General features: G+C 39.7%; 1 protein-coding gene across 1 annotated transcript in view; it reads left to right on the forward strand.

Annotated features, from left to right (window-relative positions):
* LOC132416449 (zinc finger protein 649-like) overlaps positions 1-14638 on the forward strand; it is a 64382-nt gene continuing 49744 nt past the window's right edge. The window contains exons 1-4 of the mRNA XM_059999738.1: positions 1-91; positions 8734-8932; positions 11157-11307; positions 11584-11679. Of these exons, the coding sequence (XP_059855721.1) occupies positions 8918-8932; positions 11157-11307; positions 11584-11679 (262 nt within the window). The 5' untranslated portion in view covers positions 1-91; positions 8734-8917. The remainder of the gene's footprint in view (positions 92-8733; positions 8933-11156; positions 11308-11583; positions 11680-14638) is intronic.

Genomic DNA, 14638 nt, shown 5'->3' on the forward strand with positions numbered 1-14638 from the left:
CCGGTGCCGAAGCTGGCTTTAGAGAACCCGAAATGAGAGGATTCACAAGTGTAGCCGCTAGGAGATCGGAGTGGGATCAAGAGGAAATCAGGTCAGTGTGTGACTCTCTCCGTGGGATAGGTTAAGGGGTGAGAGAGGATCTGTGGGCGTCCGTGTAGGTAGGAGCCGCAGAGTCCGCGGGGAGAGCTGGTGGTCTGGCACCATCGGTCTGAAGTTGGGATGCCTTTGCTGTCGGGCATGGGGGAGCTCTCGTGGTCGTGCATTAAAGGTCCATAGAAATCAAGGACTCAGAGTCCTGAGGTCAGAGTTTGGGGTCTTTGCAGTTCACTTTGTTAGTAGGGCTCAGTCATTGGGAACGGGAGGGGGGTTGGTATTTGTCAATGTAAGTGGTGTTTGAATTAATTTGGCGCTCAGTGACGGAGTAGCCAGGGGTGAGATAGACCAGATGAACGCTACAATTCCCTTCAGTCCTTGAAGCCCACTTTCCTCTCCAAGGACTGCTTTGGAAGTCTCCTTAGGGTGCTACATCACCTTCTCCTTTCGTCCCCACGGATACGAAATTTAGGGAGATCAAGCATTAAGCAAATCTAAAGTGGTAAACTTTCTAAGATGAGGTTTCTTTCCTCCTTACTGAGAGTTTACTTGAATATTTCTTTTCAGATTCTTTTTTTTTTTTTTTTTTTTTTTTGCGGTACGCGGGCCCATCACTGCTGTGACCTCTCCCGTTGCGGAGCACAGGCCCAGTGGCCATGGCTGGGCATGTGGGATCTTCCCGGACCGGCTGGGCATGTGGGATCTTCCCGGACCGGGGCACGAACCCGTGTCCCCTGCATCGGCAGGTGGACCCTCAACCACTGCGCCACCAGGGAAGCCCTTCAGATTCTTTTTGACACCAGTAAAATAACCCTTCTGGTCCGTCAAATTCTGTTTCCCAACTTTTATTCAAATGTTAGTATATTTCAATTTTTGTCTTGTTATTTTCTCTTAATTTTCATAATTCAGATAAACTATGGAAACAGGTGTAATTTGCCTCTTTTTAAAAAGTTAATTTCATATTTTAAACATTTCCATAATACAAATTCTCTTAGTTATTACTTTTAGGATTACATTAGGATTTGGTATTTACCCGAGGGTTTGTTTCCCTGACCCACATCTCCTTCTTGGTTTTTTGCCTTTGTTGCAATTGAAATTAGGGTCTTTTTTTTTTCTTCTAATTTTTATCTCCTTTCAATTTCTTTAACATAGTAAAACAATTTAAAAATATATTATTAAATACTTTCTTTTTTGGTTACTACACTGAAATTTTATGATTACTAATAGCTTTTTCCAACTCAACAGTTCATTATGAAATTAAGAACTTAACATTTTATTATGAAAAATTCCAAACATAGCAAAGTTGAATGAATTTTACAGTGCACATGTACTATACCCACCACTTAGATTGTACCATTAACATTTTACTATATTTGCTCTGTCAGTTATCTATCCATCCCTCCATTCATTAATTCATCTTGTTTTTCTTTTTTTTTTTTTTGATTACTTTTATTTATTTATTTTTCTGGCCTCGCCGGGCGGCATGCGGGATCTTAGTTCCCGGACCAGGGATGGAACCTGTGCCCCCTTCAGTGGAAGCTCGAAGTCTTCCCCACTGGACCACCAGGGAAGTCCCTCTTTCTTTTTTAAAAAAAATTTTGGTGCATTTCAAAGTAAACTGCAGACATCAGTATACTTTCCCCTAAATACTTAAGCATTTCTATCAACTACAGTTCTTCCAATAGCTTAATTAATTCCTTTATATTTTCCAAGTGAATGATGATCTGAGCATTTCCAAATAATATTATCCCAGTGACAAATGTATGGATTTGCGAATGAAATGAATCTGGCTTTTAAAAATCTGGATTCTTGCTCTTACTGATGACTTGGGTGAATAACTGTGATAGTGTGATTTTCAATAAGAAATATTTCGTCTTGGTCCCGTTTCTGGCACAGAGCTCCTAAAACCTTTGGACTTTTCAAAGTTTTGAGAGTGATTTTGGTGTCTCTTGTTATGTTAATGGAGTGACTTTTGGAATGCACCTAAGGATGGGGCTAGTTGTCTGTACTGCCAACCATGTGATTAGAGGGTCGGAACTTTCAGTCCCACTCCCTGACTTCTTGGGAGGAGAAACGGCTGGAGATTGAATCAACCACCAATGGCCAGCCAGTTACTCAATCATGCCTATATAATGAAGCCTCTTTAAAAACCTAAAAGGAAGGGATTCAGAGAGCTTCCGGTTGGTGAACTCGTGGGGGTACTGGGAGAGTGGCTTTCCTGGAGAGGGCATGGAAACTCCATACCCTTTCCTCATGCCTTCCCCACTGCATCTCTTCCATCCTGTTGTTCCTGAGTTATATTCTTTTATAATAAACCAGTAATCTAGTATGTAAAGTATTTGAGTTCTTGAGCCACTCTAGAAAATTAATTGAACCTGAGGAGAAGATCTTGGGAACCTGTGATTTATAGCCAGTTGGTCAGAAGTACAGGTAATAATCTGGACTTGAGAATGGCATCTTATGTGATGGTGGGTGGGTGAAGGGGGGGTGGGAGGGCAGTCTTGTGTGACTGAACCCTTAACCTGTGGGATCTGATGCTGTCTCTGGGCAGATAGTGTCAGAACTGAACTGAAGTAGGATGCCCAGCTGGTGTCAGGAGAATTGCTTCGTTGTATGGGGGGGCCCCCCTTCCCTCCACCACAATTTGGAATCAGGTCCAGAACACTTATTTAGTTACTGAACCTGAGTCTTGTTCTTCATTTGTGCAAATAAAAGTTTAGTCCCTCTCTCAAGTTTGCTGAGAATTAAGGGAATTAAAATATATAAAATTGTGACGGTTAGTGACACATACATGGTAGAAATAAACAGCTGCTATTTTTCTGTGTTTGTACTTTCATACTTTGTAAAATTTATCACTCATGTCATTTACTCATTTTTTTGTAATGAAAACTTAAAAGACGATAAACTTACAGTAATAATTAGGCAACAATAATTTTATATTCTATTACACATATTTTACATACTTGTGAAAAGATAATTAAGAAAATAAAATGACCTATCTAATAATATCTAGGTATAATCACATTAACTTTTTGGTATCGGTATTTTTTGGTATGTCTGTATAAATATATGCACACAAAAATGTCACCTGCCATTCCAGTAAACAAGGAATGTTGCCCGCCATCAGCCACTGCATCAGCACGCCCCCACCCCAACCATGGTGCACCCAGAAGGGAATTCAGGATGGGGAAAAACAGGATACTGGCCCTAGATTGTTAAGATGCATATCTAAGGAATAATTTCAACGAGCCCAGACTCTTGCATCTTCCCATACATAGAAAACCACTAAAATCATTAACTTGAGATACGGTTTTTTTGTGATTAGCAGTTATCTTTTCACATTCAGCTACATATTTCTTTTTCAGCAAAAACTTATGTATATGTCCTGGGTCCTCCTTACCTTACCTCAGCAGTTCCTCAGCTACTGAGAGGTTGCCTCCCAGGCTGTAGTCCCTGTAAGGTCTTTGAATAACACATAACTCTCAACTTTTAGGTTGTGCGTTTTTCTTCAGACATGTTTTACACATTTTGTATTATGGCAGAAAAACATTTATGCTACATATAACTTTGAGTTACATATTTTTTCACTACATATAGAATGTTTTAAATAGCTGCACAGTATTCCATTGAAAGTTTATACTAATCAGTTAATCCTCTATCACTGCATCTATATAATACTTTATGTATACATAAAGTATTTATGTATAAATATATAAATATAAATATATTATGTATACATTTATGTATATATATACACACATTTATAGGAATATGTATCTTTGCATGCTTATGCCATTATTTCCTTTGCAGAAATTTCTAGAAGTAAAAGTTTTCATTACCAATGATAACTATTTTGAAATTTTCAGTATACAGTGTTAAAATATTCCACTAAAATGTTCCGCCATGTAACAGACATCAATTTTCTTTTATATAATTCTATCAATTTCTTTTTGTGGTAAAACACACTTAAGATTTATCATTTTAACCATTTTAAAGTGTATAGTTCAGTGACATTAAGTACAGTCACAACATTGTACAAACATCATCACTATCTAGTTGTAGAACTGTTTTATCATCCCAGATGGAAACTATGCATCCATTAAGTACTCACTTCCCATTCCTGTCTCCCCCGCCAGTTCCTGGCAAGCACTAAATGCCTTTTTGTCTCTATAGATTTGCCTATTCTGGACATTTCATATTAATGGAATCATATAATATGTCGCCTGTTACTTCTGACTTCTTTCATGTAACATACTGTTTTCAAGGTTCATGTTGTAGCTCCTTTGAGTACTTTATTCCTTTTTATGGCTAATATTTTACTTTATGGATTTTGTTTATTCATTCATCTGTTGATAGACACCCCATTTTGTTTATTCATTCATCTGTTGATAGACATTTGGGTTGTTTCCACCTTTTGGCTATCATGAGTAGAGCAGCTCCGAAATTTGAGTACAAGTTTTAATACCTGTTTTCAGTTCTACTGGGCATATACCTAACAGCAGAATTGCTAAGTCAATAGTAATTCTGTATTTAACTTTTTGGGTAACTGCCAAACCGTACTCCACAGAGGCTGCACCACTTTACATTGCCTCCAGCAATGTATGAGGAATCTAATTCTCCATATCCTTGCTAACACTTATTATTTTATTTATTTTTATGGCCATGCTTTTGGTTATGAAGTGGTAAAGTGGTATCTCATTGTGGTTTTGATTTCTATTTCCCTAATGGCAAATGATGTGCCATCTTTATACGTTCTTTGGAGAAATGTCTATTCAAGTCTCTTTGTCCACTGTTTAAATTGTCTTTTTGTTATTGAATTGTAATTGTTCTTTATATATTCTGCTCACTAGACCCTTAATCAGTTATATTATTTGCAAATATTTTCTCCCATTCTGTGGGTTTCCTTTTCACTCTCTTGGTAGCATCTTATACAGACTACTTTTAAATTTTGATGAAGTCTAGGCGCTTCCCTGGTGGTGCAGTGGTTAAGAATCCGCCTGCCAATGCAGGGGACATGGGTTTCAGCCCTGGTCCGGGAAGATCCCATATGCCGCGGAGCGGCTGGGCCCGTGTGCCACAACTACTGAGCCTGCGCTCTAAGGCTGCGAGCCACAACTACTGAAGCCTGCGCACCTAGAGCCCGTGCTCCCCAACAAGAGAAGCCAGCGCAGTGAGAAGCCTGTGCACCAAAACAGAGTATCCCCCACTCGCCACAACTAGAGAAAGCCCACATGCAGCAACGAAGACCCAATGCAGCCAAAAATAAATAAATAAAATAAATTTAAAAAGATTTTTTTGACGAAGTCTTATTTTGTCTTGTTCTTTGTATTTTTTGGTGTCATATCTAAGGCTCTGTTGCCCAAATTTGAGGTCAGGTCGATTTATGCCTAGGTTTTCATCTAAGAGTTTAATAGTTTTACCTCCTACGTTTTTCTTTTGGCACTTTGACTTAAGAAGGCGCTGCCTTTTTTTTTCTTTCTTTTCTTTTTATCAATTTATTTATTTATTTTTGGCTTTCTTTAGTTGGGGCGAGAGGAGGCTACTCTTCATTGCAGTGTGTGGGCTTCTCATTGCAGTGGCTTCTCTTGTTGTGGAACACAGGCTCTAGGTGCGTGGGCTTCAGTAGTTGTGGCATGCAGGCTCAGTAGTTGTGGCATGTGGGCTCTAGACGGCAGGCTCAGTAGTTGTGGTGCGTGGGCTTAGTTGCTCTGTGGCATGTGGAATCTTCCCGGACCAGGGCTCAAACCTGTGTCCCCTGCATTGACAAGTGGATTCTTAACCACTGCACCACCAGGGAAGTCCCAGGAACGCACTGCCTTCTGATCTCTGTGGTTTCTGATAGAAATCAGCTGTTCATCTTATTTCATATCCATTGCACATGACAGTTGGTTCTTGCTGCTTTGAAGATTCTCTATCTTTGGCTTTTGATAGTTTGAACTTTATGTGTCTCACTGTAGAACTCTTTGAGTTTAAAAAAGAAAAGAAAGTGATTTTAAGTTCTTTGCATATTGGCTCCGTTTGGGGCAATCCTTCAAACTTAGCCAGGCCATTTATAACAGTGGCTTAGGCTTCTTTTCCTGCTTCTGCTGAGCCTGAGTACCAGACAGAGGTGAAAGCTCATGTTCTTCTCTGTGTGTCTGTTGTATGCAGGCCTCTTGTGTCAGTCCTTTAGGGAACCCACAAATAGGTCAAAACAAACAATTCCTTGGGGACAAGATTTACTTTGCTCCCTACAGGTCCAGGTATCCATCCACACCACAAATACAGGCTGCCGCTCTGCCACAATGGCTGTGGGGGCAAGGCTAATTTAGAATGCCATAAAAAGTCTCCTGTTTTAGAGACCTTTCTCCTGGTCACGTGTTCACTTTGTTTCTGTAAACCATTGACTGTCTTCCAGAGTTCCAGTAAGGTTGATTCTGACAGTTTTTGTCAGTTTTTTTAGTGCTCCTGAGGAATCCCCTGGAGGTATCTACTCCACCATTTTTGCTAATGTCACTCTACGAAGTTGTCAATTTTTACATATAGATTGTATAACTGGTCAGTTAACTTAATACTCTTATTTTTGGTGTTCACTAAAGTTGACCTCCATCTTTTGTTAGTAACTTTTTTTTTTAATGTTAGTAATTCTTACTTGATTCTTTTATCAGACTGCATTGGGAGTGTTTCCAGAACAGTGGCGAAAAATAATGGTATTGTTGCACTAGCACGTGCGTGCATGCGCAAACACACGCACACACACACACACAAACCCACCCGTCTTTTTAATGAGTGCTTTTATCTCTGGCTTTCAGCTGGACATATGTGGGATTTATTCAGTTTTGTTTTTTTATTATGGTTCTTTTTCTTTTTGAAAGATATACAGATACAACTTAAGTCATATCATTTTCTATTTCTCCCCTTCTCTTCCCATGGATAACTGCTATCTTGTTATATATTATGCATATTTTCATACTTTTACTAGATGTGTATGTATCCACAAACAACACATACTCTTGTTTTGTGTTTTAGAAACAGATGGAGATGGTAGTATATATTTAAAAAAAAAACTTATAGGTCGTGTTTTGTTTTTTCATGCTAAGGCAGTAATGAATTCCTGACATACCCAGGGCTCATATTTGAAATAGATGTTGGATTTTTTTTTTTTTTTTTTTTTTTGCTGTACATGGGCCTCTCACTCTTGTGGCCTCTCCCGTTGTGCAGCACAGGCTCCGGACGCACAGGCTCAGCGGCCATGGCTCACGGACCTAGCCGCTCCATGGCATGTGGGATCCTCCCAGACTGGGGCATGAACCCATGTCCCCTGCATTGGCAGGTGGACTCTCAAGCACTGCACCACCAGGGAAGCCCTAGATGTTGGATTTTTATGAAATATTTTTCTCAGCATCGATTTTGGCAATCATGTGACTTTTCTAATCTATTAATATATTGTAGCAGACACCCTCGGTTCCTTGCTGTGCAGAATTGACGTAGCTGACCTGAGACTGTTCTCCTTGGAAAGGCCTGCTGACAAGATGCCTTCCGCTGGCATCTGGGAACTTAGATTTTGGGAGGGTTCCCACTCTTCCCTATCGAGAGTGGCTCACTGTGCCAAGACTCTTCTTTCAAACAATATGGTTTGTCTTGAACACGTGTTTTCCTCTGGGATTCTGGAATTTTGGTATGTACTAGGATATGTACTAGGAATAGCCCCCCCATAAAAGCCATGGACACTGAGTCTCTAATAGGCTAACACATTTCACATGAGTTATTACAACTTGTTGCTGGGGAAGTGAGCATATCCTCTGTGACTTCATGGAGACAGGACTCTTGGAAACTTGTGCCTCGTTTTCCCCCAGACTTTGCCACACCTTTTCCCTTTGCTGATTTTGCCTTGTATACTTTCATGGTAATAAATCAGTTATGTGCTAAATCTTGGGAGTCCTAAGGAATCACTGAATCTGGGCGTCATCTTAGGGACCTCCAGCACACCTGCGAAACGTCCATTCACTTCCTTCTCCTTTTCTGCCAGATTCTCCAGACATTCCTTGGCTTGTGGCAGCATAACTGATGTCTGCCTCTGTCTTCACATGGTCTCATCTTCCCTGTGTGTTTCTTCTCAGTGTGTCTGGTATAAGGACACTCATTGGATTTTAGGGCCTACCTGGATAATCCTGGATGTTCTCATCTTGAGATCCCTATAATTACATCTGCAAAGACCCTTTTACCAAATCAGATCACATTCACATGTTCATGGGGTTACAATGTGAACATATCTTTGGGGGGGGGTGGCACCATTCAACCCACTACAAAGGAGTATGTGGACACGTGATTTTAAGGGGAAAAAATGTCCAGAGCCTCACTTCTATATGTCTTCTTTCCCAAAACTGATCTGTGTGGGAAGTCTTCTGCCATTCTTCTGCCAGGCTTTGTGCTGTGCTGGTTTTCCTTTTCCATATTCCCTTTCTCATTCATGCTACTTATACTTCACAGAAGGCATACCGCTCTCCATTTAGATTGTTATGTTTTACTGCCTCAGGGGCATCAAATAAAGGGACAGTTAGAAGCACTGGCCTTGACTTAAGGTGGGTGAACAACAGCAGTGACAGCATCTGGGCCCAGAGGGAATATATCACCCAAATGAACTTACTCTTCACTCCACAGGTCCTGGCTTCGAGGAGCAAGAGAAATCAAGTAAAGGATGAGGAGGAGGTTCCTGGAGTTGCATATGGTCATTTCGTGGGACATCCGTTACCTGAGACTGAGATTTTGGAACAGAAACTTAGGGCAGATCCAGAAGAGACTAAAAACAACATCCTAGTTACTTGGCATTTCCCAAAACAAGAAAATGATGAAGGCTCAGGTGACTTTTGGTTTGTTTTATTCTTGATTCCCTCATGGATTTCCAGAAGGCTGGAAAAAAAAAGCAGTCCAATTAAATGAAAAGTATTAATTGGGAAAAAATGGGCTCTGGGGAGAAATAAACTACCTTCAAAATCATGATGAAGTAGAATCAGGTATATATTGATCGTAGATTTCGTACTACATGACCAATGTTGGTATATAATGTATGACTCTGCAGGTCCCTCCTGGTTACATAAACCATCAACTTGCATGTAATCTGTCAGCCACTGCAACCAGAGAATCATGATAAGTTATTTGATATGCATTGAATCTGAGGAGAAGGCAGATAATTTCCTCAGGAGATGTCACTATTTCATGGTACTTAAGTCTTGGGAAATTTCTTTGATGGTTTCTTTCTAGAGGTGATAACATTCATTGTGTTCATAGCATTCTTCTAATATTGATAGATATACAAGCAGGTTGTGTATGGCTGTTTCTTATATGATTATTCTGAGTCCTCTGCTGGACTAGACCAAGTAGAATTCAGTGCACACAGTTTTTCAAAAGACCACAGCTTGGTGACTTATATACCCACACTTGTTTTGGGCTGGTTTTATCCTTGAATAAAACCTAAAGTGCCCAGGAAAATGTAAGGTTTGCACAGTTATCAAAGGACATCTGTGAACAGGTTGTAGAATGGGTGTTTCAGTACAGATTTGGCCACAGGGAGTTATAAATTCTTGTTTGGTAATGGCTTGGGTTTTTGAGATCCACAGTTTGCTTTAGAACTTTACCTTATCTCAGAAAATACAGAGCCCTTCCATGTGTTCAAAATCTAGTTATTACTGTACTTTTCATGCCCAAAAAAGTTAAATATTTTGTGTAGATAGGAAAGAGCTAGATGTTGTTATATTTAATTGGAATAAAATTAGTGAACTATATTGAAAAGAAGAACTCATCTAAATATTGAAACTAGCAAAATAATAATCATCAAATTGATGTTTGGTCAGTTTAAAGCAATTACATCTAATCGTGGTACTGCTACTGTGCCATTCAACGAAGTACCAGTATTTTTGTGTGTGATGACGGTTATTATGTATTGACACTAAATTTAAATTCCCAAGTTGATAGAGCTATTAAAAATGAAATAATTGATCAAGTAATAAGGAAAATTTAACCAGAAAAAGTTCAATTGCTTATAAAATTTTGATAAATGAAAGAGAATACGCCCCCAAGAATCTAGTTGTTACCTCCCACCTCCTTATTGCCTTTATTTTATTTATTTATTTAATTGCCTTTATTTTAATTAAACAAATGACTCGTTGTGGTATAATTTTATATATATAGTCTTTGTCTCTGGTTCCTGCCACAGAGTTCCTAAAACCTTTGGAATTTCCTCAGAGATAGGAGTGTCTTTTTTTATCCATAACAAGCCCCTTTGAGCCATATGTGTGCTAATTAGGTGACTCAGGATGGGCCCCTAGAGAGCTTCAGGGTGGGAGCTAATCCCCAGAAAGACCAAGCCTTGATTGGAACTTCTGGCTCTACCCTCTGATCTCAGTAGACAGGAGAGGGGCTGGAGATTGAGCTCTATCACTTGTAGGCAGTGGTTTAATCAGTCATGCCTATGTAATGGAACGTCCATAAAAATCCCAATGGGGTTCAGAGAGCTTCCAAGTAGGCAAACAGTCCACTTTCTGGGATGGTGACTTACCCCAACTCAACAGGGACAGAGGCCCTTGCACTCAGGACCATTTTAGATTTGGCTCTATGAGCCTCTTCATGTGACCATTCATTTGTGTCCTTCATAATAAACTATAAGAGTAAGCATAATAATTTCCTGAGTTCTGTGAGTGGTTCTAACAAATTATCAAACCTTAGCAGGGAATTTATGAGAACCCCCGAATTTGTAGCTAAGTTGGACACAAGTGCAGGGAACCTGGAATCTGGGACTTTGGACTGGTGGCTGAAGTGAAGGCAGTCTTGTGGGACTGAGCTCTTTAGCCTGTGGGGCCTGATGGTAACTCTGAGTTGTTAGTGTCAGATTAGGATTGAATTCAAAGACCAAATGTTAGGACAAAAGATGCTCCTAGTGCTTTTATCACCTAGGAGACTACAAGGGTTTTAGGAGTGTTAAGCCGGCAACCAGGGACATAGAACATTATATATATTTTCTATTATTTCACACCTTCCATTTCAATAATGAGAGAAACACTCTTATCACATGGACTGTGTTGTTACAGGGCACATGGACTGTGTTGTTACAGGGATCGCTGACACTGAAGGATGTGGCCGTGGACTTCACATGGGAGGAGTGGCAGCTCCTGGACCCTGATCAGAAGGACCTGTACAGGGACGTGATGCTGGAGAACTATAGCAACCTGGTGTCCGTAGGTGAGGACGGCTCCCCTGTGTCCCTTGGACGGTGACTTTTCTTTCTTCACCTTCTGAAAGAGTTGTTGTGTCTGTGGTGCTCTGAAGTGGAAGATTTTCAGTCTCTTCCCCCCCCGGCCCCAGATGAGAAGGTATAATCTCTCCGCGTTTTAGAGACAAGCCTTTAATTTCCAAACATGCAGATCGTGCAGTCCCTAAAGTGTACCATTCTCATAGCATCACAGATCCCTAGTGCCACTTGATGAGCCTAAGTCTTCTGTTATTTCCCACGAACAGGGTATCAAATTAACAAACCTGATATACTCTCCAAGTTGGAACAAGGAGAACCACCATGGACCTTAGAAGATGAAGTTCACAGTCACCCCCATCCAGGTAAGTGAGACAGAACCAGCAAGAGGGGGAAGGCTGTGGAAATCACTTTCTAGTCCTTTAGAGAAGGCATCCCAGTGGTGAGGGTGTCTGAGGATACAGAAACAGCCTCCATGTATCCCTTTCCTCATATGAGAGCTCTTTGTCTGTGCAAGAACTTAGAGGAAAGTATACCACTTTATCTCATCTTGGAATGAATCCCTGTTTATTTCTTCTTAGATGTCAACTTTCCCCCTCCTAGGATTATTCTTGCTTGGTTTTTCAAATCCTCCCATTCTTCACTTGTTAGAGTATGATTTTATGTTCCTTTCACATCTCTTGGTATGAAATTCCTCCTTCCGTGTCTCTCTTCTCAGACAAAACTTTGAATTCATCATTGTCTTCTGACTCATACACCTTTCTGCTCCATTGTGAAATATTTATTTCCCTTTACGACATCCAACTGCACCTCAGGTGCCTTACTCTTGTAGTAATGTGGTCTCTTAATGTGTATTCATCTGCTTGCTTGACTTTTCTTTTTACCCCCTCTGAGATTCTTCAAAGGTTCTGTTGTCATCCCTCTGCTCTGTCTCATAGGCTATAAAACCTTACTTTATTCAAATGTGTTAAGCTTTTTGTGGAGACTTGCAATTGACATGTCCCTTAACACTGTCTAATATACCTGCTGGTACCATATATTTTAACCTGTCTCCATGGCAATTCCCAATGAGTTCACTCTTTTTGTGTGAGAAACTAGAACCATCTTCCCTCCCAGAAAATCCCTTTCCAACATCCTTTTTAAAATTGAGATTCTCTTGTACTTCTGTACATCTTAAATCCTGGCATTACCTTGAATCTTCTCTACCCTCTGGGCTCCTGTATTTAATGCCTCTGCTGTTCCTGTTCTTTGTGTAATTAGGAAAGACGTTTCTAAAATTTCTCATTCTCATTTCCTAGCCTAAACGAAATCATAAAACCTCATGCCCACCTTACTGTAGTTCCTTTTTATATTTGTTAATTAATCATTCTCTTAGTTAAACTTTAGATGTTGCTGGATTCTTTTCCCTAAAGCTATCTTTTTCCTCCTCATAGTCTGATGGCATTAAGTCCCAGTTGACCATATTACTATGACATAGAAATTTCTCTTCTATCAAACACCTAAGTCCCCACTCTCAAAGAGGAGGCAGAAATTTAACAAAAAGAGAGTTTCAGTTTTATAAGATGAAAAGATTTAATGGAGAGAGATAGTGGTGATGGTTATACACCATTGTGAATGCATTTTAATACACTGAACTGTACACTCAGAAATGATTAAGATGGTAAATTTTGTGTTATGTGTAATTTATCACAATAAAAATAAATGGGAAAAAATTCACAGATACTATGTCTGGTGGTGAAAACGACTGTAAACACCAAACCATCAGCATGGAAAATGACTAGAGATGAGGTCAATGGGGTCATAACTGGGGGTTTGCAATAGGTCATTTGGTCACATAGGGCCTTGTCATCCATTTCAAACACTTGATTTTCCTCCTAATGAGAAAACCTTTAGAAGGATTAGGGTACAGCAGTGATGGGATATAATTTATGTTTTAGAGGTATCACCTTGGCTATCAGTAGAAAATAGACTGGAATAGGCAGGTGTTGAAGCAGAAAACCAGATGTGAGACCTGGTTGTTGGTGACTTCAACCCAGCTTGAGGATGGTATGAGAAGATTCTGGAACAATAAAGACTGAATTTGCCACTTAAGTAGGTATGGGGTATGTTTGTTTCCTAGGTAACAAATTACCACAAACTGTGTGACTTGAAACAACAGAAATGTATTCTCACGGTTTTAGATGCTAGAATTTGAAAATCAAGGTATTGGTAGAGCCATGCTCCCTTTCAAAGATCTAGGAATGAATCCTTTCTTGTCTATTCCTCGCTTCTGGTAGTGGCCAGAAATCTTTGATGTTCCTTAGATTGTAGACACATCATTCCAGTCTTTGCCTCTGTTATTACATGACCTTCTCCCTGTATGTCTCTGTGTCTGTAGCCAAATCTCTGTCTCCTTAGAAGGACCCCAGTCATTGGATTAGGGTTCACTCCAATCCATTTTGACCTGGTCTTAACTTGATCACATATGCAAAGATGCTGATTCCAAATAGGGTCACATTCATAGCTACTAGGGGTTAGGGTTTAAACATGTCTTTGGGGGACATATTCAACCCACAATATGGAGTGTGAGAGGGGAAAAAAACAGACGGAAGATGATGCTAAGTATCTTTGATAGAAGAGACTAAATTTAGTGGGAAACAAAGAAATGTCTTTCAGAGCAAAGATTTTATGAGCAAAGCTAAAACAAATCTTCATGTAATATTTACAAATTAAGCTTTTTAACATGTGAAATGTTTCTGCTATCATTGAAGGCTGTACAAAATTCAAGTAAATGGTAAATATAGAGACTATTTCAGAAATTTAGAAGAAAAGTAGCCTAAAGTGGTATAGAGAGAATGAAGAGTGATAGTATCATAAAGTATCTTAGGTGAGAGAAATAGCTCAGTTTTGAATTAAGATGACAAGGAAACATGGCAAGAAACTGGAAATGTGCAAGGCCATGTGGGGACTGTCAAAAGATTGGCCTGAAACCAGCCATGTGGAGACCAATGTTTGAAAGTATTTGTTGGGGAGCTAGTGGAGTGGAAACTTAGATAAACTGGGTACATCATGGTAATGTAAACTTTTATCACCAGGCTTACTGTTGTGACTTTTATGTGTTAATAATAAAGGAGGCATGGTGGAGGTTAGGTTTTGTCTATTCTAACTCTAGATAGTCTTATTTTTAACCTCAGTGGCAGCATTATAGAAATAATAAGGTATAGCCAGATGTTCTAAGAAAAACTAAAGATAAAATTGTCACATCTTGATTCAGGAGGAAGGTGGTCCTATAAGACCCTTTAATTAATGCCAGCAGAGACATTACTGTATGATTAAGGAAGAAGA

Source organism: Delphinus delphis, chromosome 20, assembly GCF_949987515.2.
Source record: "Delphinus delphis chromosome 20, mDelDel1.2, whole genome shotgun sequence".
NCBI lineage: Eukaryota > Metazoa > Chordata > Mammalia > Artiodactyla > Delphinidae > Delphinus > Delphinus delphis.